The sequence below is a fragment of the Fragaria vesca genome, linkage group LG7 (assembly GCF_000184155.1).
Source record: "Fragaria vesca subsp. vesca linkage group LG7, FraVesHawaii_1.0, whole genome shotgun sequence".
Lineage (NCBI taxonomy): Eukaryota > Viridiplantae > Streptophyta > Magnoliopsida > Rosales > Rosaceae > Fragaria > Fragaria vesca.
This window is the reverse complement of record NC_020497.1, coordinates 21,113,079-21,137,679: the sequence shown is the minus strand read 5'-3', so window position 1 is coordinate 21,137,679 and position 24,601 is coordinate 21,113,079. Positions and strand designations below refer to the sequence as shown.

At 38.2% G+C, this 24,601-nt stretch overlaps 7 protein-coding genes across 8 annotated transcripts; 2 read left to right on the top strand and 5 right to left on the bottom strand.

Annotated features, from left to right (window-relative positions):
- Positions 1–2,613: 2,613 nt before the first annotated feature.
- Positions 2,614–4,403, bottom strand: LOC101302115 (protein yippee-like At4g27745-like). 2 transcript variants are annotated; one of them, XM_004307904.1, is made up of 4 exons: positions 4,225–4,294; positions 3,770–3,799; positions 3,545–3,668; positions 2,614–3,149 (listed from the first exon to the last, which is right to left on the bottom strand). In XM_004307904.1, the coding sequence occupies exons 3-4, from the start codon at positions 3,635–3,637 to the stop codon at positions 2,922–2,924; spliced, it is 321 nt and encodes a 106-aa protein (XP_004307952.1). In that variant the 5' UTR covers positions 3,638–3,668; positions 3,770–3,799; positions 4,225–4,294; the 3' UTR covers positions 2,614–2,921. The 2 variants fall into 2 exon arrangements, with proteins under 2 accessions (XP_004307952.1, XP_004307951.1); XM_004307903.1 differs by lacking the exon at positions 4,225–4,294 and adding an exon at positions 4,333–4,403 and having other exon boundaries at positions 2,646–3,149.
- Positions 4,404–5,310: 907 nt separating this feature from the next.
- LOC101301823 (protein yippee-like At4g27740-like) lies at positions 5,311–5,835 on the bottom strand. The gene is made up of 2 exons (XM_004307902.1): positions 5,594–5,835; positions 5,311–5,489 (listed from the first exon to the last, which is right to left on the bottom strand). The coding sequence occupies exons 1-2, from the start codon at positions 5,681–5,683 to the stop codon at positions 5,361–5,363; spliced, it is 219 nt and encodes a 72-aa protein (XP_004307950.1). The 5' UTR covers positions 5,684–5,835; the 3' UTR covers positions 5,311–5,360.
- A 677-nt stretch (positions 5,836–6,512) lies between these two features.
- Positions 6,513–7,220, bottom strand: LOC101309689. Its single transcript, XM_004309068.1, has one exon. It carries the CDS (start codon positions 7,218–7,220, stop codon positions 6,513–6,515), a length of 708 nt encoding a protein of 235 aa, XP_004309116.1.
- Positions 7,221–8,449: 1,229 nt separating this feature from the next.
- On the bottom strand, positions 8,450–9,430 carry LOC101301535 (protein yippee-like At4g27740-like). Its single transcript, XM_004307901.1, has 3 exons — positions 9,289–9,430; positions 9,052–9,155; positions 8,450–8,940 (listed from the first exon to the last, which is right to left on the bottom strand). The coding sequence occupies exons 2-3, from the start codon at positions 9,142–9,144 to the stop codon at positions 8,713–8,715; spliced, it is 321 nt and encodes a 106-aa protein (XP_004307949.1). The 5' UTR covers positions 9,145–9,155; positions 9,289–9,430; the 3' UTR covers positions 8,450–8,712.
- A 1,987-nt stretch (positions 9,431–11,417) lies between these two features.
- On the top strand, positions 11,418–15,432 carry LOC101301247. Its single transcript, XM_004307900.1, has 7 exons — positions 11,418–11,644; positions 12,952–13,073; positions 13,160–13,388; positions 13,483–13,544; positions 13,619–13,700; positions 14,810–14,929; positions 15,040–15,432. Exons 1-6 carry the CDS (start codon positions 11,551–11,553, stop codon positions 14,911–14,913), a joined length of 693 nt encoding a protein of 230 aa, XP_004307948.1. The 5' UTR covers positions 11,418–11,550; the 3' UTR covers positions 14,914–14,929; positions 15,040–15,432.
- A 2,040-nt stretch (positions 15,433–17,472) lies between these two features.
- Positions 17,473–20,241, top strand: LOC101309409 (oligopeptide transporter 6-like). Its single transcript, XM_004309067.1, has 5 exons — positions 17,473–17,946; positions 18,047–18,144; positions 18,246–18,815; positions 18,939–19,185; positions 19,265–20,241. Exons 1-5 carry the CDS (start codon positions 17,473–17,475, stop codon positions 20,060–20,062), a joined length of 2,187 nt encoding a protein of 728 aa, XP_004309115.1. The 3' UTR covers positions 20,063–20,241.
- Positions 20,242–20,496: 255 nt separating this feature from the next.
- On the bottom strand, positions 20,497–23,820 carry LOC101309110 (U-box domain-containing protein 43-like). Its single transcript, XM_004309066.1, has 4 exons — positions 22,579–23,820; positions 22,171–22,474; positions 21,600–22,090; positions 20,497–21,492 (listed from the first exon to the last, which is right to left on the bottom strand). The coding sequence occupies exons 1-4, from the start codon at positions 23,818–23,820 to the stop codon at positions 20,497–20,499; spliced, it is 3,033 nt and encodes a 1,010-aa protein (XP_004309114.1).
- Positions 23,821–24,601: the final 781 nt, after the last annotated feature.

The following is a 24,601-nucleotide window of genomic DNA, read 5'->3' as shown; positions in this document are numbered from 1 at the left end:
GAGAGAGAGAGAGCAACAATGTATGGCTGAGTGTTTAAGTGCACAGACAGTGGGTGCTCGATCAATATATAGATGGCATGGGAGTGGTTCTTGATCGAAAGATCGCTGATATGAAGTATGGAGATGGTTCGGGGAAAGTTAATTAGTAACGAAATTTCCAAATATGGAGATGGTTCGTGGATCGTTTCATGATGGATATGTTCTTACACGGTTTCACAACTTACACCAACTTACCCGGGTAGTGGGGGCGTAGTTACATGGTGAGCAGGAGGTTCAATTGACCTCTCTCACTAACTTAGCCACATCTATTGTTTTTAGATTTTTACTCATATATAAGAGTATTATAAACTCTTTGACTAGTTTTGCCTCTTCAAATGTGATAACAAATATCGTTCTTTTTAGTTAGTCAAGACCTAGTGTTCATACGTACTACACATTAGTCAAGACCTATATATGTACATTGATTTTCTCAACTATTGAGCCTCACATATTGACCTATCGAACTTACACTGTGAACTAAGGAGAGTAAGCTGATCGAAAATGTGATGCGAGAGCTAGAGTATTATATATTAGCTACAATATCAAAGTCGATCGATCATTAGTTCATTTCTGAACTACTGATACATACCTCAGTATGTAAGCAGGCTCAATAGTTTGGGACTTGGGAGGGATTTCTTGAAACGAAAATGAAGATGCAGCAGCTTCTTTTTTTCTTTTCTGTTTTTTTTGGTGGAAGGGGTTTGGAGCAGTAAGTTCTGGCTATTTTATACAAAGCCAAAGAGGCAAAAGATATGTGAGACAGCTAAATTTAATGAATTGCATATAGGCAACTCTTTCCTGGAATCCAACCGGTAAAACATGATCACCTCATTTCATGATCGAAATGCGAATCGGAACAGTTTTTGTAACCATGCAATTCTAAGAAGAAAACCTACAGTCATCTTTGAGCGCCATAGAAATGATCGAAATCTTTCATAGTGAATGAAATCGTACCTCAATACGAATGAACACTTGGTCACATATTTTATTACTGTCTCAATGTTCATGGCAGTAATACAAACAACAAAACCTACATTCATGCTCTATGGGTGATAGAAATGAAAATTTTCATAGTCGACAAAACCCTAGTGAATCAAATCATATAAACCAATCCCATACCTCATAGAATCTTGACCTTGACATCTGACCTCAGCACAGTAGTTGGGCCTTTCACCTTTGAACGATCAGTGAAGCAGCCCAAAGCAGCAAGCTAGGGTCTTTGCGTTCTCTTCCTTATTTGACTTGGGTCCTTGTTTTGTTTACCTTTTGTTGTCCAAGGTAAACAAAACAAGGTTCATGAGGAAGTTACTGCAACTTTGGATAAGGTTCCTGACATGGTTTGGATTTGTTCTATCTTCCTCTGGTATTTCTATGACATGCATGACCCCAGAAGTGAGGTACAGACAAACTAGACAAGGTTTGCAGGATTATATGTTATGCTCATGTCTATACATTGAGCAGATTGATCTTTTATTGGGAATATAAGATGTAATTAGTTTCCTATATATGATGTAATCTATTATTGGCTAAGGCTTAGTGAATTCATATATAAAGCTGGTCCGTACAACCATTCATACACTCGTCCCATAGAGAGATTCGATACTGAGAAGTGTAGAAGATCAGGTTTGGAGATCAATGGCCTCTTCTGCAGGTTTGTTGATCTTGTTCAGTTCTCTTTACTATATGAAATATATGTGTGTTCTGTATCTATTCTCTTCGTGTGTTGATGACTTGAGATCATTGGATCCAAGGTAACAGAAATTATATTATCTGATTCCAGGGTATTTGCATATGGATTCTTGAATAAACATATTGAGATTTTTTGCTTGTTGTAATCATAGTACAGCTGTAGCTTGAATGCTTGATGCACTGTTCTCTGATGATAAAATGGTAATTGGTGTCGGATTAAAAAAGAAAATACTTTTCCCTTGAGATATATCTATTGAAGCACTAAGCAGAGGTTGTAGGTCACATATGTGGATGAACTATAGTGTTTTGAACTTAGGTAATGACAAACAAAAGCTGCTGCATTGTTACCTATTGAAGTATGGTGACTGCACAGTAAGCTTTGTGCAGTTTGAAAAATGGTTAATATCATGATGCATTTAAAGGTTGAATGGATGAATAGATAAAAAGTATGAGACGTTTAATTGCTTGAACGGATCCAAATTGAGCATGTATAGTTGATGCTGATGATTTTGATTAGTATAAAAGCAACTAAATTGTACTGAGTTTCCTCACTATATCAGTTAAAACATTCTTAAACAACGAAAAGCCTTCGAGTCTGGTTTGCCTAAAGAGTCTGGAACTTTGCTACAAAGCACTTATACCAACGTACAGGAGAAAACGGATGAGAAAGGTCAGCAGTATAAAATATACAGTTCAATGTTCAGGCATGTAAGTGAAGCTTCAAACTAATCGAGGTAAAATTCACACGACTGCATTGCTTCACTTCTCTGGAACTGGAACTCTGGACGGACTAAATTTATAACTGCTCTGCATCTTCTGCTATTCTGGAACTTGCAAGAAAATTTTGTCCTATATATATTAGGAAACCAAACCGACACCATATCATTTATGAATGATTTCCCTCACACAGTAAATCATTTTCTAGAACAACAAGTCAAATTCTGATCTACACATATGTTCAAAGCATACAAAACTTGAGTCGAGAAATGCCATAATTTTTATTCACACATGAATTTGATGATGATACAACGTTGCACAATTGCAAATGGCAGACTCGGCAGCAAGTAACAATGACCAATTTTCAAGGGATGCCAAGCTTGATCTGTTGTAATGCCAAGCTTGATCTGTACAACACGAATATATAGTACACATATACATCAACCGGAAAGAAAAGCACAACCCTTTGCTAGTTGCTACCAACCTTCCTTGACAATTTTTGACTTCTCGAATATGAACTTCCCTTCCTTGTACTTCTGTGATGCCTCATAGGCTCGTTCATACTTCCACCCCAATACCTCATGGCAATCGCCACAAGAGATGTCAGCCACAGTATGCAGACCTGTCAAAAGATGCCTGTCTTCCTTTGCCCCAACAACTATATTCATCGCATGGGAGAACAGAAAAGCTCGACCATGTTTTCCCTATAAACAGAATCGTGGACTAAATCACTAAAACATGTCCAAAACTTACTATCACAGTCAATTATGAAATGAAAACAAGCATTCATATACTTATCAAAAGATTGGAGTCACAAGATTCAGGTTTTGATTTTTGTCTGTCAGATATGAAACTATTTATCAGGACACAAACATTGATCACAGCAAACAAGCTACACACATAAAGTTGGCACCCCAATTGTAATTCTCTACACAAGATCATTTTCCTTACAATAATTTGATCTACGCTCTTTCAAAACCACATGATCCTTGACCGCATAAGTATAACCTTCTCAACAATCAAAGATCAATAACGAGATGAACTAATAACAACAACAAATAGCATCCAACAAGTTAAGTCTAATGTTGTTGTGGCTCACCTGAAAGGCTTTAGAAACAATATCATCATGAAGTGAAACATGGTTTCGACAATTACAGCAGCTGTATAATCTAGGCCCTACCAAATCCGCCATCAATTTAACTAATTCAGCTCTACACACCTCACTGCTCACCAGAAAACCAAACAACAAAGCAGACAGTTAAAACACAGACAACACAACGATACAGTAGCAAAACATGAATGACAAGAACAAAACTTTGATCACCTGGAAGAAGATCAATGAAAACCCAGAATCCTGAAACCAAAAGATAAGAACACCGACTGTGTTAGCGTGCAAGATTAGACCACAATGGATTACAGGGGTTGAACAAAGAATCCAAAAGCAAAAAATTAAATTTTTTAGAGAAAAAATATATAAAATAATGCTGTGAAAGTGACATGATTGCAATTAAGGATAAGCAACAAGAACATTTAGAAGATAAATATTTACAACCGATTGTGAAAACCAATAGACAAATAATTTAGGACGGGGCAAGGTGGGGAGTATTTCATGAAAAATAAAAACCCATCAATAAAATGAGTATTGTAATGGGGATGGATGAGGATCTGAGACTGTAAAATTGGGTAAGATTAAAGATCATAATCCTAATAAATCATAGTTTTTCAATAAATTGTGAAGCTTCTTTGCTCTTTACTTGAAGAATTGGAGGGTAATAAAACCTTGTTGATTTGTAAACAATAAGTGCAATCCAAGGCAAGATGGCATTGATTTGAATAAAAAAGGAAGAGTGAGGTGATGGAGTGGAGAAAAGAGAAGAAAAACTAAACCTGTGAACTGTGGAGTCTTGAGAATCATGGTTGCTTGTTTCCAAACTACAATAATAGAGTGGGGACTGGGCAGGAGAAGGAGGACTTTCTGCAATATTTTGAGCTTGATGACTTAACTGGTCGAGTCACCAAGTGCAATACTCACACAGTCACGCGCTCTGAGAGCGAGAGGTGAACACGCGCAAGCATCTTTACCTTGTTGGTTATGTTTGGTATCAATCATCTATAACTTGTTGAATTGTCAAAACTGAAGAGCTAGAAGCTTAGAAAGGGTCTCACCTAACCAGCCAAATTTCCAAGAGCTAGATAAAGATGAAGACTATTCGGTTATCTTAACCATGTACAGGAATCCCAAATCTAGTGCACAATGGTGGAGCTTTAGGCCTTTAGCTTCACATGCATAAACTAGCAAGTAAATTATGATTAAGAATTGGCATTAACAAAGCAAGGTTGAATATGCAGAGCAATTTATACTGGTTTTAGGAACAGAAAGACAAAATCTGGGGTGAGATAGAGCATTTCAAAGACGTTCCTTATGAGTTTGGACTAGGTGTTTGATTTTCAAGGACTGAATTTTCTAAAGCATCAACATTTCTTCCTCAGTTTCTAGGACATCAAGCGTATATCTTTAATACGGAGGGAATTGCAGTGCTCTCCTTCCAAACTTTGAGGCTCAAAATCAAATCTTTAATTTTTTATTTATTTATTTTTTATGCAAGTGAAGTAAGCAATCTCAACCAACATAATTAAGATTAACTGCAGTAGCAAACTCAAATTTCAGCTTTAGGTACATGATCTTATTGCTCATGACAATGACTCACTGCGGAAACAAGCAGCAGACACAATATTTACAAAGCATAGTAAACTTCCAAATGGGAAATGGTAATGAAATTATCTAGTAGTAGTATTTGTTGCCTTGTGATGTGACACTAGTAGTACACCTTGACAATCTTTGCTCTCTCAATAATAAACCTTCCTTCCTTGAACATATGTCGCGGATCATAAGCTCGAATATACTTCCATCCTAACTATTGGCCACAGTTGCTGCAATGTATACCAGCAACAGAAAAAACACCAGCCATCAACTTCCTGTCCTCTTTTTGTCCCACAATGACGTTCATTGCATGAGAGAACATATATGATGCCCCAGATTTTACCTAAACATCCAAATATCAGCAAGAAGGAACATAGTTAACACTATTACACTTTAAATAGGCAACAACTTAGAATAAACTACTGCAGTAATATCTTTGAATTTCACCACAAGTTTTTCGACAGAAGATCTTCGCACAGGGCCAGAGGGTTTTTGCAGTTCCTGCAGCGGAAGAAGGGTGCCACCATATTCTGCCATTAAACTGAAAGCTTAACAACACTAGTAATAGTGATTGAGTCAATCACAATATCACAGTTTAACATTCTATTCCAATATGAAAGTAATCAAAAGAGGAATTAAAATATGCATATATACATGGTATGGAGGAGTGTCAAGAAACTATGCTCCCTGAGATGAGATGATCAACAGCACAAGGTGAACAGATTTATAGGGTGGGGATGAATATATTTTCAGGAGGCCAGTCAACTAAGTTGGATCAGAAAGTTGACTTGGAACAGTTTTAGCATATTAGAGACTTTTAGAGCTGGAATTGAGGTGATGTATGTAAGTGTACTATATATTTGTGTTGTACAGATCAACCTTGGCATCCCTAGAAAATTGGTCATTGTTTCATGCTGTTGAGCTTTTGCCATCTGCAATTGTGCAAGGCTTAACCATCATTGTATTCATGTGTAAATCAGTATGTGACTTAAGTTGTTCAAGACAATCATCTACTGTGTGATAGGAAATCAGTAGCATGATATATAAAGGATACCGCGTCGGTTTGTTTCCTGATAAGTATAGGACAAAATTTCCTTGCTAGTTCCAGAATAGCTGAAGATGCAGAGCAGTTAGAAATTTAGTCATATCCTTCCAGTTTCAGAGAAGTGAAGCAATGCAGTCCTTTCTCATCCACTAGTACTTTTTTCAGTTTTAAGAAGTATCATTCAACATTACATAAACTAATGATTAGATCACATAAGATATATACATTCTTCGAATAAATCCACAAAACAAAACCATAATAAACAAGTAATTTTGGCAATTCGTAGACCTGTTGAAGTATCATAATCCATCGACAAATAGATCAACCACTGCCAGGAGGATGAGATACGCGATAGAAATCGGTATTACACTTGGCAATATTATTCATGAAGGAACGAGGATTATAATTAGACGCTGTGATCAATGGAACCCTTTTCAAGTTACATGTGAATTGAGAGTTCCCCATCCAATTCATCCTGATGAACGACTTAGGGTTTGGCATTGCAGTAGTTTCAAGATAGAACCTGACGAGAATATCATATCCAGACTTCTTGTTTCTTTCATCACCATTGTTGTCACATCTGCATTGTTGCTGCTTCTGCTCAACCTCGGAATCAAGACGCTCTTGATGATGCCCCTCCTCAACCACCCCAATAGTGTTGTCCATGTCCTTCTCTCCTTTGAGTGACAGTGTGAGATGAGTTGTGTTTCTCTTCCCTTGGTAAACTACATGCGAGTGATTCTCCATAATAAACCTCTGGTTTTCATAATAAGCCATGACTACCATGCTATCATAATAGACGTCGAAATTGTTGTTGGGGTTTTGGAGGGTGATATGGAGTAAGAGATTATAATGGAGGGTGTTGATGGTGGTCCTATTGAACTCGGCAAGCGAAGCATGAGTTACTTGAATGTATGAGTGGTGGGGGTCGATAACACATCTTCTTAAATCGATGAACACATAGATTATGGCCATGACAAAACCCAGAATGACGATGATTCCGAAAGATTCCATAGAACCGCCGATCATGGTGACAAAGAAAGCTAGCTCGGTGAAGTAAAAACTAAGCCCGATACTGGTACTTATAAGGCAAACTGTTCTTCATGAGAAGATTTAGAGAAGATTTTATTCCCAAAAGAATTAGAAAAAAGAGGTTACAAGTAAAGAAAAAAAAAGAGGAAGTAAGAACTAAGAAGCATGAAATCAAATTAGATTTACTTTCCATCTTTTGAACAATTAGATTTACTTTCCATATCTAATATATTTCTAGAGGACCTTTCTTGAGAGCTCCTGTTCTCCTAAGTCTGCCCTTTATAAATAGAATGAAGGTCATAGGATAACCTTGTTGTTGAAACCATGAGGGGTGCTTCTTCTACAGAGATATGCTCCACCATTCTTTTGATCTGTGTTGGCGTAATCGCGATTGGTATAGTCACGAAAACAGAATCAAAAACTCCCTATCACAAAACATCCATGTCACTGATGCTTTGCTAAGGGAATTCACCTTTGTCACCACAAAGAACACCGACACCCTCCACTATAATCTCGTCCTCCATGTCACCCTCCGAAACCCCAACAAGGATTTCAGCATACTTCAAGATAACATTGCGGTCATGGCTTATTACCAAGACAAGAAGTTCGTTGCAGAGAACTATTCTCATATCTTCTACCAAGAGAAAGATGGTACAACTCTTCTCAAGTTGTCATTCAAAGGGCAGCAGGACATGGATAGTACTCTTGGAGTTCAAAAGCATCTTAATTCTGAGGCTAAGCAGCATCAATGTGCACGCGTCGAGGACAACAATGTTGGATCAGCTAATAATAGTTATGACATTGTTGTCAGACTCTATCTTCAGAACACTGCAGTCCCTAAGGAGGCGTTTAAGAAGTATTGGAATGTGAACTCGCAGTTCATATGCGACTTAAAGAAGGTTCCGGTTCTGAATTCAACGAATTATTTCAAGACTACTGAATGTGATTCCTATTTCCTGCAAGTATATTGTCCACCCGGCATTCACATTAAACGATTGTTTGGTAATAAACGCTCATTTAGTTAACTTGCCTTGCACTGTTTGGTTACAAGGAGCTGAAAGCCAACATAATCTCATAGATTAATTGTAATGGGATTTACTATCAGTAGTAACATTATATATATTGTTCATATGTGAAACTATTTATCTGTACTCTTTGACAATATTAGGGAATTGGAGTACTCTCCCTTCCAAACATTGAGCCACATAATCAAGCCTTAAATCTTGAAGTCAGGTAAGGTGAGCAGCAGTCTCACTCAATATAATTAAGAGAAATTGCAGTAGCAAGCTCAAATTTCATCTTTAGGTACATATAGCACATAATCTTATTGCTCAGATAACCATTACACCACATCAGGTACTGCAAAAACAAGCAGAACCAATAAGCAGACACAATATTTACAGAGGCACACTAAACATCCAAATGGGAAATGGTAATGACATTATTCTCAGTAGTAATATGTGTTGCCTTGTTCCTCTCTGATGTGACACTAGTAGTACACCTTGACAATCTTTGCTCTCTCGATTATAAACCTGCCTTCCTTGAACTTCTGTTGCGGATCATAAGCTCGAATATACTTCCATCCTAACTCTTGGCCACAATTGCTGCAATGTATGCCAGCAACAGAAAAAACACCAGTGATCAATTTCTTGTCCTCCTTTTGCCCCACAATGACGTTCATTGCATGAGAGAACATGTATGCTGCCCCAGATTTTGCCTAAACATCCAAATAGCAGCAGCAAAGGAACATAGTTAACACTATTACACTTCAAATATATAACAACTTAGTATAAACTACTGCAATAATAAGATAATCTTTGATTTTCACCACAAATTTTTTCGACAAAAGATCTTCACGTAGCGCCACAGGGTTTTTGCAATTCGTGCAGCTGAAGAAGGGGTTTCCACTATATACCGCCATTAAACTGAAAGCTTAACAACACTAATAGTGATTGAGTCAATCATAATCACAGATTCACATTCTATTCCAATTAATATGGAAGTAATCAGTTATAAATGAGAAGGCAAGGTTAATGAAACAAAAGAGGAATTGAAATCTGCATACATGGTATGGAGGAGTGTCAAGAAACTATGCTCCCTGAGATGAGTTGATCAACAGCACAAGGTGAACAAATTTATAGAGTGGATGACTATATATGATCAGGAGGCCCAGCCAACTAAGCTGGATAAGAAAGTTGACTTGGAACAGTTTTAGTATAATAGAGACTTTTATTTATTATAGCTGGAATTGAGGCTGATATATACAGACAAGATTAGGTGATGAAAAGAACTAAAGGAGAAAGAATGATTAAACAAGTTACAATCATAATCAAGTGGAAGTGTGGAACTGACCTGACAGTCCTGTTCACCTGTCAATAGCCATCAGCCATCAGATCTTACCCATTTAAATCTAAGGGCTGGAGTTAATTGAAGTAAAATATATTAAATTGTATTTCTAATTAATAACTAATATCAATACCAAGACCGGCAAGACGTCTTCCCCGTCTTTCTCCTCGCCTTCTCTGAGAAATTCTGAAATTCAGACATAACCCTAATTCTTGGGATGATCAACCAAGCTCTGATTTGTAGTGTTCTTGTTCAAAACTGAACCAAAAATTACTCTTCCCTTTACATGTTTTTTCTCTAATATCAATAAGTTTGGTGTCCAGTGAGATGGTGTTTATATGCATTATGATTGGTTTTAAGTGTTCTGTTGATTACTGAAAGAGTAGATTTCATATTGTTATGAATAAGTTTCATTCTTTTGGGGAAATACAGTAAAGAAGCTATGAATCTGGAGATTCTTAGTTGTTAGGAATACCTTACAACATTTAGTTCATTGCTTTTGGTTGGATGAATATGGCAGCACTTCACTTATATATGAATCACACAGATCATCCTTGGCATATTTCAATCTGGGTCATCAGCAAATTTTCAGATTTTGGGGGTGAGGAGAAGACAAGAACAGAGGAGAAAACGTCTGGCTCTCATCTTATTAATTAAACTTAATTGTCATCTAATTGTAATATAATAAAACATTTAATTCAATTAACTTCAACTTTCGGATTTAAATGGGTAACTTGACCATACGTTTTTTAGTAAGTAGGTGACCAGCTGACTGACTGACTTAGGAGGGATAAGAGAAATGTATGGAGTTGATGTATCATAGCCCAAAAAAGAGATGATATTTGGGGAATGATTTAGACCCAATTTGATATTGAGTTTTGGAAATTATAATCATCATTTTAGTTAGATTTTCTGTTTAGAAAAATTTTAAAACGTGATTATCTAGAACTTTTTTATTTAAATAACCACGATTTTAAAAAATGGGTTAACGGTTGCTTATTTAAAACTGAGTTTTTAAAAAATTGAGTTTTTAAATCACAATACCAAACTAAGTCTTATACTATGTTTGTACTGAGGTATATGGTCATTGGTCAATGTGCTCAGCCACAAGCCCTCAAGAAAAGCAATGACTTCTTGGTTTGTTAACTATTAATATCTCACTCATTCTATCAGGGAGCCTAATGTTGAAACCTAAGGAGTAAGGTAATGTCTCATTTGTACAAAAAAGAAAGATATGAAGAGCTCTTGTAATGTATTTTTGGTGTACATCAAATTAATGAATACTAGTAACTTTCATTTTTAACTCTCTAGGTGTATGTCTTCATAAAGTATATCTACTTGAAAAGACAGAAAAAAAAATCAACTAAATCAAAATTCAATGTCTTATACACTATATTTCAAGAGATCCAATCTTTTGGAAAAGTTATAACACGAACAATGAGTGGCAAAGACAATGAAATTACTTTACATTTTCATTTCAAGCATTGGCTCAATAATTCTAATTGATGCTCGAAAGATGATGCTCTTCTGAGTTGTGACTTTTATTTTATTTTATTTATTAATCGAACGAAAAAAATTAAGGGAGATGAAATTTACACTTTTTATTTTACAATCTACACTTCCACCTTTTATTTTTAGGTAAAGTTTTCACAGAAAGACAAAACACATATCACTAAAAACAAGATTTAAATTACCAAAAGAGATAAACGGGGGTGTGAATTGTAAAATTAGAAATGTAAATTTCAGTTCCCTCTAATAATACAGAAGAATTTACCTCGGAGGTAAAAGCTTTTAATTGGGAAAATAAAGAGACGATTGTATGAAAAAGCAAAAAAAACGTTAACTGCAGAGACTCTTCGCTCCGCACTTCGCCACTTCAGAGACTCTCAACACTTTCTGATCTCATTTCTCCTCTTCTTTTTCCTGCTCTCATCTCTCTCTGCTCTGCTCTGCTCTGCAAGACCTTGCAGATACTTCTGAGATGGCCGACGCTTACTGGAGGTACAGCGACGGACGGCAGCCGCCGCCGTCGGGGATGAATTCCGGCATGGGAAAGCGTCCGCGTCCAGATTACGGTACGCATCGAGTTCCTTCTTGAATCTAGTAGAATCCGCAGGGTTTAGTTGTTGTTGATTTGATTGGTTGATGAGAAATTAGGGCTACTGTGGATAGGATCTGTTTCGATTGTGCTGATAGAGCTGAATTTAAAGTGAGATGGAGCTTTATTTATTTAATTATTTTAATGGTAAAAGGAGAGCTCAGTAGTGTTCGAGCTAGGGTTTATTGGGGTGAGGAATTGGAAAATGGAGTGCGGATTCTTTTGTATGTGTTTGAAATGCTAGATTTAGCTACTGTTTGAGCGATTTAATGGAGATTTTTAGTGGTGGTGATATGATTTTCGTATGATCTGTGCTGTATCGATTCCGTCACTGTTGATGTGTGTGTTAAATCAACTTATTGAGGTGCTGCTGTGTTGGATTTTGATGCATAGAATAGGTGCTTGCGTTTGTTATTAGGGTGTACTCGATTGCATTAGATGATAAGTTTAGTTGTGTATCTGCATGTGGTGTGTTGGTTGCACAGTCATGACTGTAAGCCGAGCATGCATATGTTAGCTGAAAATGAGCATTGCTGATTTCAAATGGTCAATTTTGTGAAGATTTGTCAATCCCTTCGAACTGCATTCATAATCAGGATAGGCAGTCTTATAACGCGGACACTCATTTGTTGCTTTTGATGATCAGTATTGATTCAAATCATTCAATTAATTTAGCATCTTGGCTGGTTCCGACTCTTAGGATACAATTTTTGGATTCTTTATCTGTTTTTTTACCTAATATTTAAATCCAGGCTTTGTGCTGGCGCTTTGCTGCACTCATGTTTTGAAATTATGTTTATTTTCTGGATAGTGACTAAATATCCTTTAAGGCTATCTATAGACTATACTTATCAATCATTTAAGAATTACTTTCATCTACGGGTTATCTTGTTTATGTCTGAATCCTGGATTCATTGGGTAGGTATTCAGATCATATCATCCACATATTTAGTTTTAGTTATTCTGGAGCTATGATATTACTCCGGATTATTATAGCTAGCATATATACTACGAAGCTGTCACTTTGGATGCCAAATTAAGTCAAGTGATCCTGTTAGCAGATGCATATTCTTTTGATATCTGGGCATCTTGATGGGTCTTAACTACTTAGTAACCTGGTTAGGACTAGTAATGTGTTTCAAGTGATCACAACGATTGACTTCTGTTATGTTTTCTGCAATATTTAATTGACACTATATGTTCTGTATGCTCACGCTGTTGTAGTTTGATTTCTTAGAATCATGTGGATACAAAAGTTATAACTGAAGTACATCCTTCTTTCAGATTCCCATAGTGGCCATGACCTGCCTAGTTATTATCCCCACGAAGATGATAGAGGTTCACTCCGTGGGATGAGAGATACAGACTCCATTAACGCATCATATGATCGCTACCTTCGTTCTGCGGTACTCACTTTTTGCATCTCACTTACATATCACAATCTGTCTATTTTATGTATAGTAGGAGGCTAATGTAACAAGTAATCTTTCAGCAAATGTCATCTTATAGTGGGGGACAGTCTGCTAGAAACATGAGCGGGGGACTACCTGGTCGTTCTGTTGATGACCCACGAATGATGGGAATGGTTGAACCCGGGCCTGTAAAAGAGAGGGTCTTGGGAATGGGAGGTGGGAGGCCTGAGGTTCCTCTTCCTCCTGGTGCGACGAGTACACTTTTTGTGGAAGGATTGCCTGCCAATTGTACGCGACGTGAAGTAGCTCGTATCCTTTTAGTGATGAACTTCGTATAGCGCTCAGTTTCTTATCTTCCTTTGCATTTTACCTTCACAATAGATTTTCCTTCACTATGTTTAAGACATCTTTCGCCCATTTGTTGGTTACAAAGAAGTGAGACTTGTAAGCAAGGAGTCAAGACATGTAAGTTTATATTTCTTCAAGGGTAGATTCAATGACTAATGGTTGGTGGATTCACTAATAACCTATTTATGCAGCCTGGAGGTGAACCTTTGGTACTTTGTTTTGTTGATTTTATGAGCCCTGCCCATGCAGCCACGGCTATGGATGCCTTGCAAGGTAAGCTCACAATTTTATTTCAACTTTTATCGACCAAAGCCACATATTTGTGCCGGTCATTCCAGATAATTGCTTGTTGTTAGATCCTCTTATACAATTGTGGTGGAGTTGCATTTCCTAACATTATTTAGTCACTTCGCAAGAAGTGGCACTGCCAAATCATTCATGATGCATTTTTCTTTTTAAATGAACAAGATAGAAGGAAAAGTTTTATGTAGTCGATTGCTGTTTGACTGCTCTATGGAATTGACAATTAACCAAAAACAAAAAAAAGACGGTAGCAGTGATAATATGACTATGAGAAAGGAATGATTACACCTGCATCATTCGAACATAATTCATGTGGAAAATCAGTACCCTAAAGTTGTGAGGCGAAACTTCTAACTTCCACAGCTTACCAACATTTAAATCCTTAAAGCTTCTCATTTATTTAGTTATGTAGCTTATCCATTTAAAGAGATTAGCGTGGGATTTAAGAAGAATGGTGTATGTCTTTTGATCCGGTATACATTGAAGTTGAAGGAGGTAGTGAACGTTTCTGTTGCCCTTATGTCACAGCCCATTTTGTGTTTCAGGAGAATATGTCAGTTTCGTTTGTTAGGTCTTGGTTTCACGTGATACTTCCCTAGTTGCAGGTTTACCCAAGAAAGTCACCCAGTGCCCCAATCCAAATTCTTCTAAACAATAGGACTGGCCGTTGGTTCTTGGGGCCTTGATTGGTTGAAGATTCATTACTCAAATGGACTACTGAAACTCGGTTTAGAAAGCTGAGTGATCATTTTCAGCCACATTCTTAATCGCTGTCTAAGAATGTGGAGCTGATAGTCATCTCATGTGTTAACAGACACTTTCTTTGTTATTGGCAGTTAAACCCTTATTCTCTTAAGGTTTCCCTAATCACTGTATACTTTATTTTAGGAGAGAAAGCATGTGACACGTTTTAGGAAGTGTGCTGAAACACATTTTCTGATTAGCTGTATTGAAAAGTGATAGGCCTAATGTATTTAAGCTAATGATTTCTCGTCTTATAACATCTATCTGCTGATGCCCTAATTCGCCGTTAAAACGTACCTTAGTTATAGCGTAAATGGGCAACCTCAATTTTGCAGGTTATACGTTCGATGAGCATGACCGTGACTCGGTCAATTTAAGGTTGCAATTTGCTCGCTATCCTGGTGCGAGGTCAGGTGGTGGGCACCGAGGGAAGCGTTGAATTATGCGGTTTTCAGGTGATTACCGACTTTGATCCACACGACCTTTTTTCATTTATGGCCGTTAGGTGCTGAGTAAAAGTTAAAAAGAAAATTCACTTAAATCGTGGGACGACTCTTCTCTGTAGGACTTGCATGATTTGGGAGGTTGTGATAATGAGGGGCCGTACAACAAACATGCAGTTTCAAGATTTTTATAAGGCGCATAGTTAGGACCAACTCAGATTATGTGGTTCTCGATTATCGTGGGCAAATCGCTAGAGTGGTTTCTTGTTTGGCATCTGCAGACAATTTTATATATTTATTTCAGACTTTTCCATATGCACTTTAATTATGACTACTTACGCCGTAATGCCATATGCGTTTCGTTAGATATTGTAAACTTATTTTTAGTAGAACGTGTTGAAATCTCTTTCATTTGCACATTCTCTTGAATCAGTGTTTGATATCTATTTAGTGATGAAACTGTGGTAACTGATGAAGTAGATATCTTATGTATTGAAAATATTGCGATTTGTGTCATGGCTCTCTGCTGTCAGTTATAGATAATCCTTGAAGAATCCATGCTAAACTGGATACAGGTCTGGATACAGGTGTGTATATAGGTTATCTTGGCATATGGTCTGTGTGTAGGATGAGTGTTGCTGGCAACTTAATGTTTATGCCCCTGTCCTTGAGAGAATTGTTTCAAGCATTTACACATTTTCTTAGTTCGTATTGTTTTCTTTACCAAGAACAGGTTTCTAATGATTGCTGCTGCATTTTGTTATAAAAATGTCCTTAATCAATGATACAATCAGTTTTTAAAAGTTCTTGTGAAAAGCTGGTTTCAAATTGCTGCATTTCATTTTGCCTTTTGTATTGCCTCCTTTTAGCTAGGTGTTTTTCTTTTTCTTTATCTTGAAAACAAAAGGTTAGCATATGGTCATTTGGGTTGCATCTGATTCTTTCAGTTTCTGATTCCATTAGTATAACATGACCATATGTCAGGGGCGAAGTATTAGATACGGTTTGCTACAGTCTTTTAACCGTATGCGACCTTTTATGATGTTCCTCATTGCATGCCGTATTGAAGAGCTACTTCCGAGTTAGGTTCCATGTCTATTAAAGTATAGTCAATTGCAGCATGCTTCCATTGTAACCACTTGGAAATTCAATGGTTTCATACTCATATGTCGATGGAGGATGCGATATCACAGAAAACATAAGAGGATCATCAATGTGACCTTTGCCCCACCCCAAGTCCAGGGTCATACATATGCACCTCTGATTGTGCATCGCCCTCCCCATGTTAGCTTGTATTTACAACTTCAACTTAGTTGTACCCAGCTAAGGAGACAATGACCCATTGTGATTTTCTTCCACGGGTTTAGTTCTGCTTTGCTACTGTCGGCTGTGTTCACTGTGGTGACGATGAGAAAGTGAATGTGGAGGTGGAAAAGTTGAGTAGTTTTGCGGTGATCGTCCGTTCCATTCATAATCAATTTATTGAAAGGGGGACGTTTTGATTTATCAGATAGGTTTTCTCTGACGCAGAAGTTGTATTTGCTTTCCATGTATTTAAATGATCAAATCAACAAGTAAACAAGTTGTAAGATGATGCCGACCTTGGGAATTTACCTGAGACTTGTAAACGCTAGTTAAAAATTAAAATAGGCATAGTTGGGATCCAATTCCGTTAAACCAGAAGTACTGATGACCAAGTTGAGTGATGTGGGCTTTGAGACAGAAGTGGGCCAAGGTACTGTTCCATAGCCCAAGTTAGGAAGATCCACTAGTCGATGAAGATTTTTCCAACTCGAATACCTCATTACTCGCACAGTTTAGAAATTAGAATTTATATGATTCAAACATAATCTAAGAAAAAAAAATTTAATAATTCATGGATTTAGAGTATTCAAAATCAAATTATGAAATCTTGAAACTTACGTTCTAGCAACTACATCTCATCCTCCTGAACTGAAAGAAACTGTCTATGTAGAAGCGCATGCGTTTTGGTAGTGTTGTTAAGTATTTTTTTTTTTTTTTTGGATAAAGTCGTCTTTCATTTTCTAAGTGAGTCGAATTTTTTTTTTTAAATGTTAAGTGAGTCCAATTTAGGCGTTCTCTTTCGAGGTCTCACTCACTCAGATTCTGACTAAAAGAGTCATACTCTGTTTCAAAGTTCTGGTTAGTTGTTCAGTAAACTACAATAACTTCTCAGCGGGCCCATCTTGACATCTTAACACAGATGCGGGGACTTCTATTTGAATCTAACTTGCTACAATAATTAGGATTCTCACATGCATCGTAGAATCTTTCTCGTTGTTTTAACTGAGTCCCACACCTACTGAACCTCTATCTTCTTCTCAGGTATACCTATCTGTTCTGTTCAGTAAATGCATTATTCACTTGGATTCAGATTCTTTATCTGCATCTTCTTATCTATCTCTTCATACACCATACCCCAATAACACATATCTTTCGTCCTAGTTTGTTTCTCTCTGCGTTGTGTGTTATGCACACAGCAAGGAGGTCATTGGTTTGATTTTCTTTTGGTTTTCGGTTTTCTAGTGTGAATCATGGAGATAGATAGTCGTAGTGCTGTGGACATGGAGAAGGAAGATGACCGTTGTCTCATTGAGCAAGTGGAGTTGACGGTGCCGAAAACCGATGATCCCACCTTGCCGGTGCTCACATTCCGAATGTGGGTTCTCGGTTTGGTCTCATGTATCCTTCTCTCCTTTGTGAACCAGTTTTTCTGGTACAGGACTCAGCCCTTGACTATCTCAGCCATCAGTGCACAGATTGCTGTGGTGCCACTCGGACATTTCATGGCGAGAGTGCTTCCCACGCGCAGCTTTTTCCAAGGTACTCAGTTAGAGTTCACCATGAATCCGGGGCCTTTCAATGTCAAGGAACATGTTTTGATCACCATATTTGCGAATTGCGGGGCTGGGACTGTTTATGCTAGTCATATCTTGACTGCTGTTAAGCTCTTATACAAGAGGAAGCTCACTTTTCTTCCTGCCTTTATTGTTATGCTCACCACTCAGGTACTTTTGTTGCTCACTTTCTTTGGATTTTTGATTGGTTTTATGCTGATATAGTACAAAGATTTGAGTATATTATATTCATTGCCGTTTAAAATTATAGGTTTTGGGGTTTGGTTGGGCTGGAATTTTCAGAAAATATCTGGTTGAGCCAGAGAAGATGTGGTGGCCCGGTAATCTGGTTCAGGTTTCATTGTTCAGGTAAACTTTCCTTAGCTCCTTACTTCCTTAGTATTAGCCAGTTGATTTCTTTTATTGTTTACTTAATAGTATTGAATCTCTTAATGTCTGATTGCTTGCAGTGCTCTGCATGAGAAGAGCAAAAGGCCTAAAGGAAGCATGACTCGTACCCAGTTCTTCCTCGTAGTGATGATTGCCAGTTTTGCTTACTATATCTTCCCCGGTTATCTTTTAATTATGCTAACAACTATCTCTTGGGTTTGTTGGATTCGACCCAAGTCTATTCTAGTTAACCAGCTGGGTTCTGGCATGAATGGCCTTGGAATTGGTTCTTTTGCAATTGATTGGTCTACTATTTCATCATATCTTGGTACTCCTTTGGCTAGCCCATGGTTCGCCTCAGCCAACGTTGCTGTTGGATTTTTCCTTGTCATGTATGTGATGACACCCATCACATACTGGTCTAATATATACAGCGCCAAAACATTCCCAATATTTTCTAGCCACTTGTTCATGGCGAATGGTTCTATGTATGAGGTCCTCGATGTCATTGATTCCAGGTTTCAACTTGATCACGGCGAATATGCAAAGAAGGGGCCTCTGCATTTGAGCACCTTTTTCGCTTGTACTTATGGTCTTGGATTTGCTGCACTTTCTGCTACAGTTATGCATGTTCTACTCTTTAATGCAAGGTAAATTAAACTTTCAGCATCGACTTAAAAACATCAAGTAGATTGTTATGCTCATGCTCTGGCTTGACTTTTATGTGCAAGGAAACATCATTGGACTCTTTTACTTGATAATTTTCTATGCAGGGATATACTGGACGCGTTTCATGGAAATAAGAAAAAGGATGTCCACACAAGGCTTATGAAGAGTTACAAATCGGTGCCAACATTGTGGTTTATCATCATCCTTGTGATCAATATTGCTCTTATCATTTTTGCTTCTGTGTATTACAAGGAGTCACTTCAATTGCCTTGGTGGGGTGCAATGCTTGCTTGTTTCATGGCCTTTGCGTTCACATACCCAATTGGTGTCATCTATGCCACAACAAACATGGTAACTAACTTAATTTTTTTCCTTGTTGTTAACTGTAAGCTTGTATTGGTTCTGACATTTTGTCCCATCTTTTCAATAGGAACCAGGTTTGAATGTCATCACAGAATATGTGATTGGATACCTGTACCCTGAGCGCCCTGTAGCTAACATGTGCTTCAAAGTGTATGGTTACATTAGCATGACACAAGCCCTACAATTTGTAATGGATTTTAAGCTTGGTCACTACATGAAGATTCCGCCAAGAGCAATGTTCACAGCACAGATGGTAGGAACCGTTGTAGCAGTGGTTGTATACCAATGCACAGCGTGGTGGCTGATGTCAGACATTCGCAACCTCTGTGATACCTCCCTGCTACCACCAGGCAGCCCTTGGACTTGTCCAATGGACCGCGTGTTCTTTGATGCATCTGTTATCTGGGGTCTCGTTGGACCACGCAGAATTTTTGGAAACCTTGGTGAATACAGTAACATCAACTGGTTTTTCCTCGGGGGCGCCGTTGCTCCAGTTCTTGTTTGGCTTGCGCATAGGGCTTTCCCCAAACAAAAATGGATTCTCGCTGTTAACATGCCTGTCCTGCTAGGTGCGACGGGGATGATGCCCCCTGCCACGGCTATAAACTTTACAAGTTGGATATTTGTGGCATTTGTTTCAGGCTTTGTTGTCTTCAGGTACCGGCAAGATTGGTGGAAGAAGTATAACTATGTTGTCTCTGGTGGTCTTGATGCCGGAACTGCCTTTGTTACAATATTGTTATTCCTTACCTTGCAGTCCCAGAACATTAATCTCGAGTGGTGGGGGAACAAAGGAGAGCCATGTCCCTTGGCTACATGCCCTACTGCCAAAGGGGTTATTGTTGATGGCTGCCCGGTCCTCTAAGATGAAATTTCATAATTTTAGATCTTTTAGAAGAAACAATCTTTACTTTAGTCTGTAAATTGCTTGTCTTGGGTTCTTTTGTAGGCAACTTTTATTTAGATTTCATATATTGATGATGAAGAAACTTAAGAGCGTTTGATGTAGAGATGTGTTTGAATAAATGACATTATACTCTCCATATTTCTATGATATGAGCAGTGTTCTACAGAGCCCTAACTGCAACATCAGGCACCAAAATTGCCTCCTACCAAATTGCATATCATACGAATTACACCGTTTACCTAATTAGCCGGGCTCAGAAAAAGTGAACTTAGAATTAACCAAAAAACTGATCTTATACGAGGAAAAGACTGAACAAAGAAATCGTTGAGTATGATATGAGAAGCGAATGTCAAATTTACATCAATCACGAATGAGAAGTGTATTGAGATCAATCAAAAGTAAGAAGACTGTTTACCAAGCACACCCAATTGACCAAGTACCCTGGCAGCCAAAGATTTCATGTCGTTATTTTTCTTCTGAGCAATGTCCACTAATGCCATATGAGCTAAAGTTCCATACTTGAGAGTTAACTCATTTACTTGAAAAATCCTTTCCAAAGCCATGAGAGATTTTCTTTGTAACCTGGCAGACTGTGAGCTCAGTAGCTTAACAATCAGACCGATGGCTTTTGCGTCGTCTAGCACCTTGCCGCCTTGTTCTAGTCTTTCACCATCTATCAATGTCAGAAGTGCATCTAGAGAAGCTTCACATGCACCAACATCTGCCTCCCCAAGCATTCTCACAAGTGGATCAAGAGCTTTGGCCTTTACTAGGCAGAATGAAGATTCAACTGTGCAAATGCCTAAGTGTGCAGGGCAGCCAGGTTCAGGTGCAGAGAAGCAGCACACAAAAATGCCATGCTTTATCGGCTTGCTCAAGCTTTTGGAACTCTCGGATAGCTGTTTGAGTGATACAGCTGCATTTTGTTTCGTCAAAGCAGTTCCAGAAGCCAGTAGCTGCACTAGCACTGGGATAATACCAGCTTGAGCTACTTTTCTCTGCCATTCCTGATTTGATGCTACTGTGAAATGACTAAGAGCTCCAACAGCATTCTCTACTAATTGTCTTCTATATGAGGCATCTCTATTCCCATCACTTAGGCAAGTCCAGATGATGTGAAGCGCCTCGGTATCTAGAAGCCAACCAGTAATCTGCGGGTGATCCTTTGGAAGATTAGCAATAATACCCATTGCGGCAGCCATCTCTTCCACATCACTAGAACTTTTTATAATCCTTAGCAAGGAATGTATACATCTCTGACTTATATGCTCCAAAAAGGTGCTGTCATCACCATCTTTTGTCAAGCATGAGAACAACTTGATGGCATCTGCTCGGACAGTAGGATTATCAGCCTCGCTCAACTGAACCAATACTTGGACAGCAGAGAGCTGTGAATTGCACATATGTAAGTAAATAGAAAGATCACAAGAAGCCGGGGGTATATATTACTATTAGTCCCCCCAAAAAAAAGTTTCAATTTTGTTATGTTAATTACCTGTCTCAACTTTATTCTGATGTCTAAACCAGAAGATGATTGGCACATTGCATGGAAAGTTTTGAGGATGCTTCTTTGTATGTCAGGTCCAGTTAAAGATATTAGTGAAAAAAGTTTGAAAATATCATCTTCAGAGTGTAACAATGAGACATGATCCTCTGCGGCTTCTTGAGTGGTGGTTGATATGGCTAGGTGCATGACTGTTTCGGCTACCTGCTCACGCAAGGCTGGTGATGATGAGCTGTGAGAATAGAGAAGCTCAAACAGTGGTCCAACTGCACCTTTTCTAATCATCTCCAGGCCATTTTGAGGTAAGCTAGAGAGGTGAAGAAGAGCTTTAACACCCACTTTTCTCTTCTCTAAATCACCATTTGAAAGCAGTTCAAGAAGTGGTTCTAGTGCCCCATCTTTAACTATAGATAATTTGTTGTGATCAGTCAACTCAATTTCCGACAAAGTTCCTGCCATAACCATTTTAACATCTTCTGGTCCTGCATCAAATATAGATTGTTACAATACACAATACAAGAAGGAAATGACATAATAATTGCAACAGAAGTTCCAAGCGTACCTGAAGAAAGAAGTTTCAACAAAGGTTTGAAATAATTCGCTCTTGCCATCTGTATAACATTCTGATCAATGCAAGAAAGATTCTCTAGAAGCTCTTTTGCATGTCCGGTGACTTGATCATCTTCGCTGCTTAACATTGTTCCTACGAGCAGTATGCATCCCTGAACATTTCCCATTAAATCTCGCGCAACTCTACTTTTCGACAGTTCCAATAGCAGCTGCAATGCTACCTTGCTTTCCCCACTTTGCCGTGCAAGTGAGCGGACAATGGCTTCAAGTGCTTTATCCACTGCTGTGATTCTACCCTGTAAAGTTTAATAAACATACTCATGATGAAAATTAGGAAATTAGGAAATTTTGAAATGCATCATCAATCTTATATAATAGTGCATGACCTATTAGAAGGTACCTTATTTTCTGCGCTATCTTTCGCAAGGATTGATAGGATGGCAAGAGCATTCTTTTTTATTTCTTTATTTTTTGAACCAAGAAGTCCAACGAGGACTGGAATGTATTCCTCCATTGTCACCCATTCTTGGTGAATGTCACTTTCCAAGCATAGATTCTGCAGCTTGTCTAAGGATTGAAGCACTTCTTGCTCTTCACTCGACTGAAGAGTTGGTTTAATAGAGGCAATGATGATCCTGGTATTCCTATCTCTCCACTCTTCAATGGATTGTTTTAGAGCTTTGTTCGGCCTTAAAACTGATGTGTCCAAAGGAATATCAGTCAAAGGACATAGATTCTTACCTTCTGCAAACCATTTCTCTATTGCACTTCTTTCAAATGTCTGCTGAGATGAAGTTTCCACAGGGTCCACCATGATTTCTTGAGTGAGAGGGCAATAAAATTGCCGAAGAGGTTCCAACGGTTGCCTTCCCAATGAAACTGACCTTTCTGAATACTCGTTCACTTTCTCCTCAGCAGCTGTGTCAGCATTAGTCTTTTCAAGCAATTCTATAATGTGACAAATCTGTTCCATTTGCAAATCTTCTTCAGACCCTTTTCTCAAGTTGGTATCATCCAATTCACGTTTGAACTCCTCAAATTCCTTTTTCAGTTCAGAATGCTCACTAGAGATTCCAAGAGTCTCAGCGATACGAAGAAGCAAATCAGTTGTGTGGGACAGATCAGCATTTCCTTCTTGTAATCCTAGCTCAATTTTCGCCAAAATCTCTTCCTCAGCTACAGCTGCTCTATATTCAGCATCCAACATGTCCTTGCATAGATTGCTAATCTGGTTGTTTATACCCAATGAAACATCCAAAGAAGGCAGTGAGAGTAGACTAAGTGCTCTACCAATGTCTTTTGTACTGCTCTCTAGCGCCTTAACAATCTTCCGGCAATTGATCAACAGATGAACCTTGTTTTTCTTTCTGCAATCAAGAGCTAGATGCTTGGCAACTTCCACCTCTCGATTGACAATCTCCAAAGCATTAACTAGGCCTTCTGAATGCTCAATGTTTTGCTTTGACAACTCTTTCAATATAGAAGATGTTCTCTCCAGGTATGTAGCAAATACTTTGAAGTTCTCTTTGTGAATGAGGACTTCCTTGGCTGATTTTACAGTATCAAACATGGCAAACACTGTCTGAGAGAGTAATTCAGACACCGGAACAAAAGATGCACCGATAACTATATCCTTTGCCATCTTTGTATGAGATAATCTATGAATATAGACCCTCAGCTATGGCTGAACCACATTCTAAACACAAAGGAAGAACACTGACCAAGATTTCATCTGCAAAAACAACCATTCTATGTACGTTATTGGTTTTGTACTACTTTGTTTTTCTTAGACCGAAGGTACCAACAACAAAAAATTGCTATTTGCTAAGGGACCGAGAAAGTAATCTGAAACAAGACATTGGTTTAATTGTCATATTTCTTTTAGTTCATCCCTTAATATACAGTTAAAAAAATTTAGGCCAATATAAATCAATAAAGCTCGTTACTCATTTCCACTTTCTTCTCTAACCCTCATCCGATCCTAGGTATATATGAACTAAACCAAAGAAGTATTGACTAACCATGAACTTTGCTTTATGAACTTGAAACACTCATATTCAAGGTCAAGTCCAACACCATGATCAGCAATATCTTCAAATTGGTTAATCCCATTACAAACAAGTAGATATAGCTCAGAGTATAACCTCAGTTCAAACCTCAGAGTATAGCTCAGAGTATAACCTCAGTTCAAATTGGTTAATCCCATTACAAACAAGTAGATATAGCTCAGAGTATAACCTCAGTTTGAACTTTGAACTAAAGTGATATAAACTACAGTACTGACCTTATAACAATGGGTGGGGGGGGGGGGGGGGGGGGAGTTGACCTGACGTACAAGTCAACAGAGTATGTGTTCACCTCCACACCACACAGAAAAGCACAAGGCCTTGTAGAGCTAGCTAGCTTGTCTTCCCCAAAACACA

What these genes read in the sequence shown, in the direction of transcription:
- LOC101302115 (XM_004307903.1), bottom strand. Translation starts at nt 3,637, where the DNA reads ATGGCGGATTTGGTAGGGCCTAGATTATACAGCTGCTGTAATTGTCGA. An exon ending in TTGTTTCTAAAGCCTTTCAG is followed by an intron (nt 3,150 to 3,544) that starts GTGAGCCACAAC and finishes TTCTGTTTATAG; the next exon opens with GGAAAACATGGTCGAGCTTT.
- LOC101301823 (XM_004307902.1), bottom strand. Translation starts at nt 5,683, where the DNA reads ATGGCAGAATATGGTGGCACCCTTCTTCCGCTGCAGGAACTGCAAAAA. An exon ending in CTTCTGTCGAAAAACTTGTG is followed by an intron (nt 5,490 to 5,593) that starts GTGAAATTCAAA and finishes TTGGATGTTTAG; the next exon opens with GTAAAATCTGGGGCATCATA.
- LOC101309689 (XM_004309068.1), bottom strand. Translation starts at nt 7,220, where the DNA reads ATGATCGGCGGTTCTATGGAATCTTTCGGAATCATCGTCATTCTGGGT.
- LOC101301535 (XM_004307901.1), bottom strand. Translation starts at nt 9,144, where the DNA reads ATGGCGGTATATAGTGGAAACCCCTTCTTCAGCTGCACGAATTGCAAA. An exon ending in TTTTGTCGAAAAAATTTGTG is followed by an intron (nt 8,941 to 9,051) that starts GTGAAAATCAAA and finishes TTGGATGTTTAG; the next exon opens with GCAAAATCTGGGGCAGCATA.
- LOC101301247 (XM_004307900.1), top strand. Translation starts at nt 11,551, where the DNA reads ATGGCCGACGCTTACTGGAGGTACAGCGACGGACGGCAGCCGCCGCCG. An exon ending in ATCGCTACCTTCGTTCTGCG is followed by an intron (nt 13,074 to 13,159) that starts GTACTCACTTTT and finishes GTAATCTTTCAG; the next exon opens with CAAATGTCATCTTATAGTGG. An exon ending in GGCTATGGATGCCTTGCAAG is followed by an intron (nt 13,701 to 14,809) that starts GTAAGCTCACAA and finishes TCAATTTTGCAG; the next exon opens with GTTATACGTTCGATGAGCAT.
- LOC101309409 (XM_004309067.1), top strand. Translation starts at nt 17,473, where the DNA reads ATGGAGATAGATAGTCGTAGTGCTGTGGACATGGAGAAGGAAGATGAC. An exon ending in TTGTTATGCTCACCACTCAG is followed by an intron (nt 17,947 to 18,046) that starts GTACTTTTGTTG and finishes TTAAAATTATAG; the next exon opens with GTTTTGGGGTTTGGTTGGGC. An exon ending in GTTCTACTCTTTAATGCAAG is followed by an intron (nt 18,816 to 18,938) that starts GTAAATTAAACT and finishes TTTTCTATGCAG; the next exon opens with GGATATACTGGACGCGTTTC.
- LOC101309110 (XM_004309066.1), bottom strand. Translation starts at nt 23,820, where the DNA reads ATGGCAAAGGATATAGTTATCGGTGCATCTTTTGTTCCGGTGTCTGAA. An exon ending in GTTGAAACTTCTTTCTTCAG is followed by an intron (nt 22,091 to 22,170) that starts GTACGCTTGGAA and finishes TATTTGATGCAG; the next exon opens with GACCAGAAGATGTTAAAATG. An exon ending in TCAGAATAAAGTTGAGACAG is followed by an intron (nt 21,493 to 21,599) that starts GTAATTAACATA and finishes TGCAATTCACAG; the next exon opens with CTCTCTGCTGTCCAAGTATT.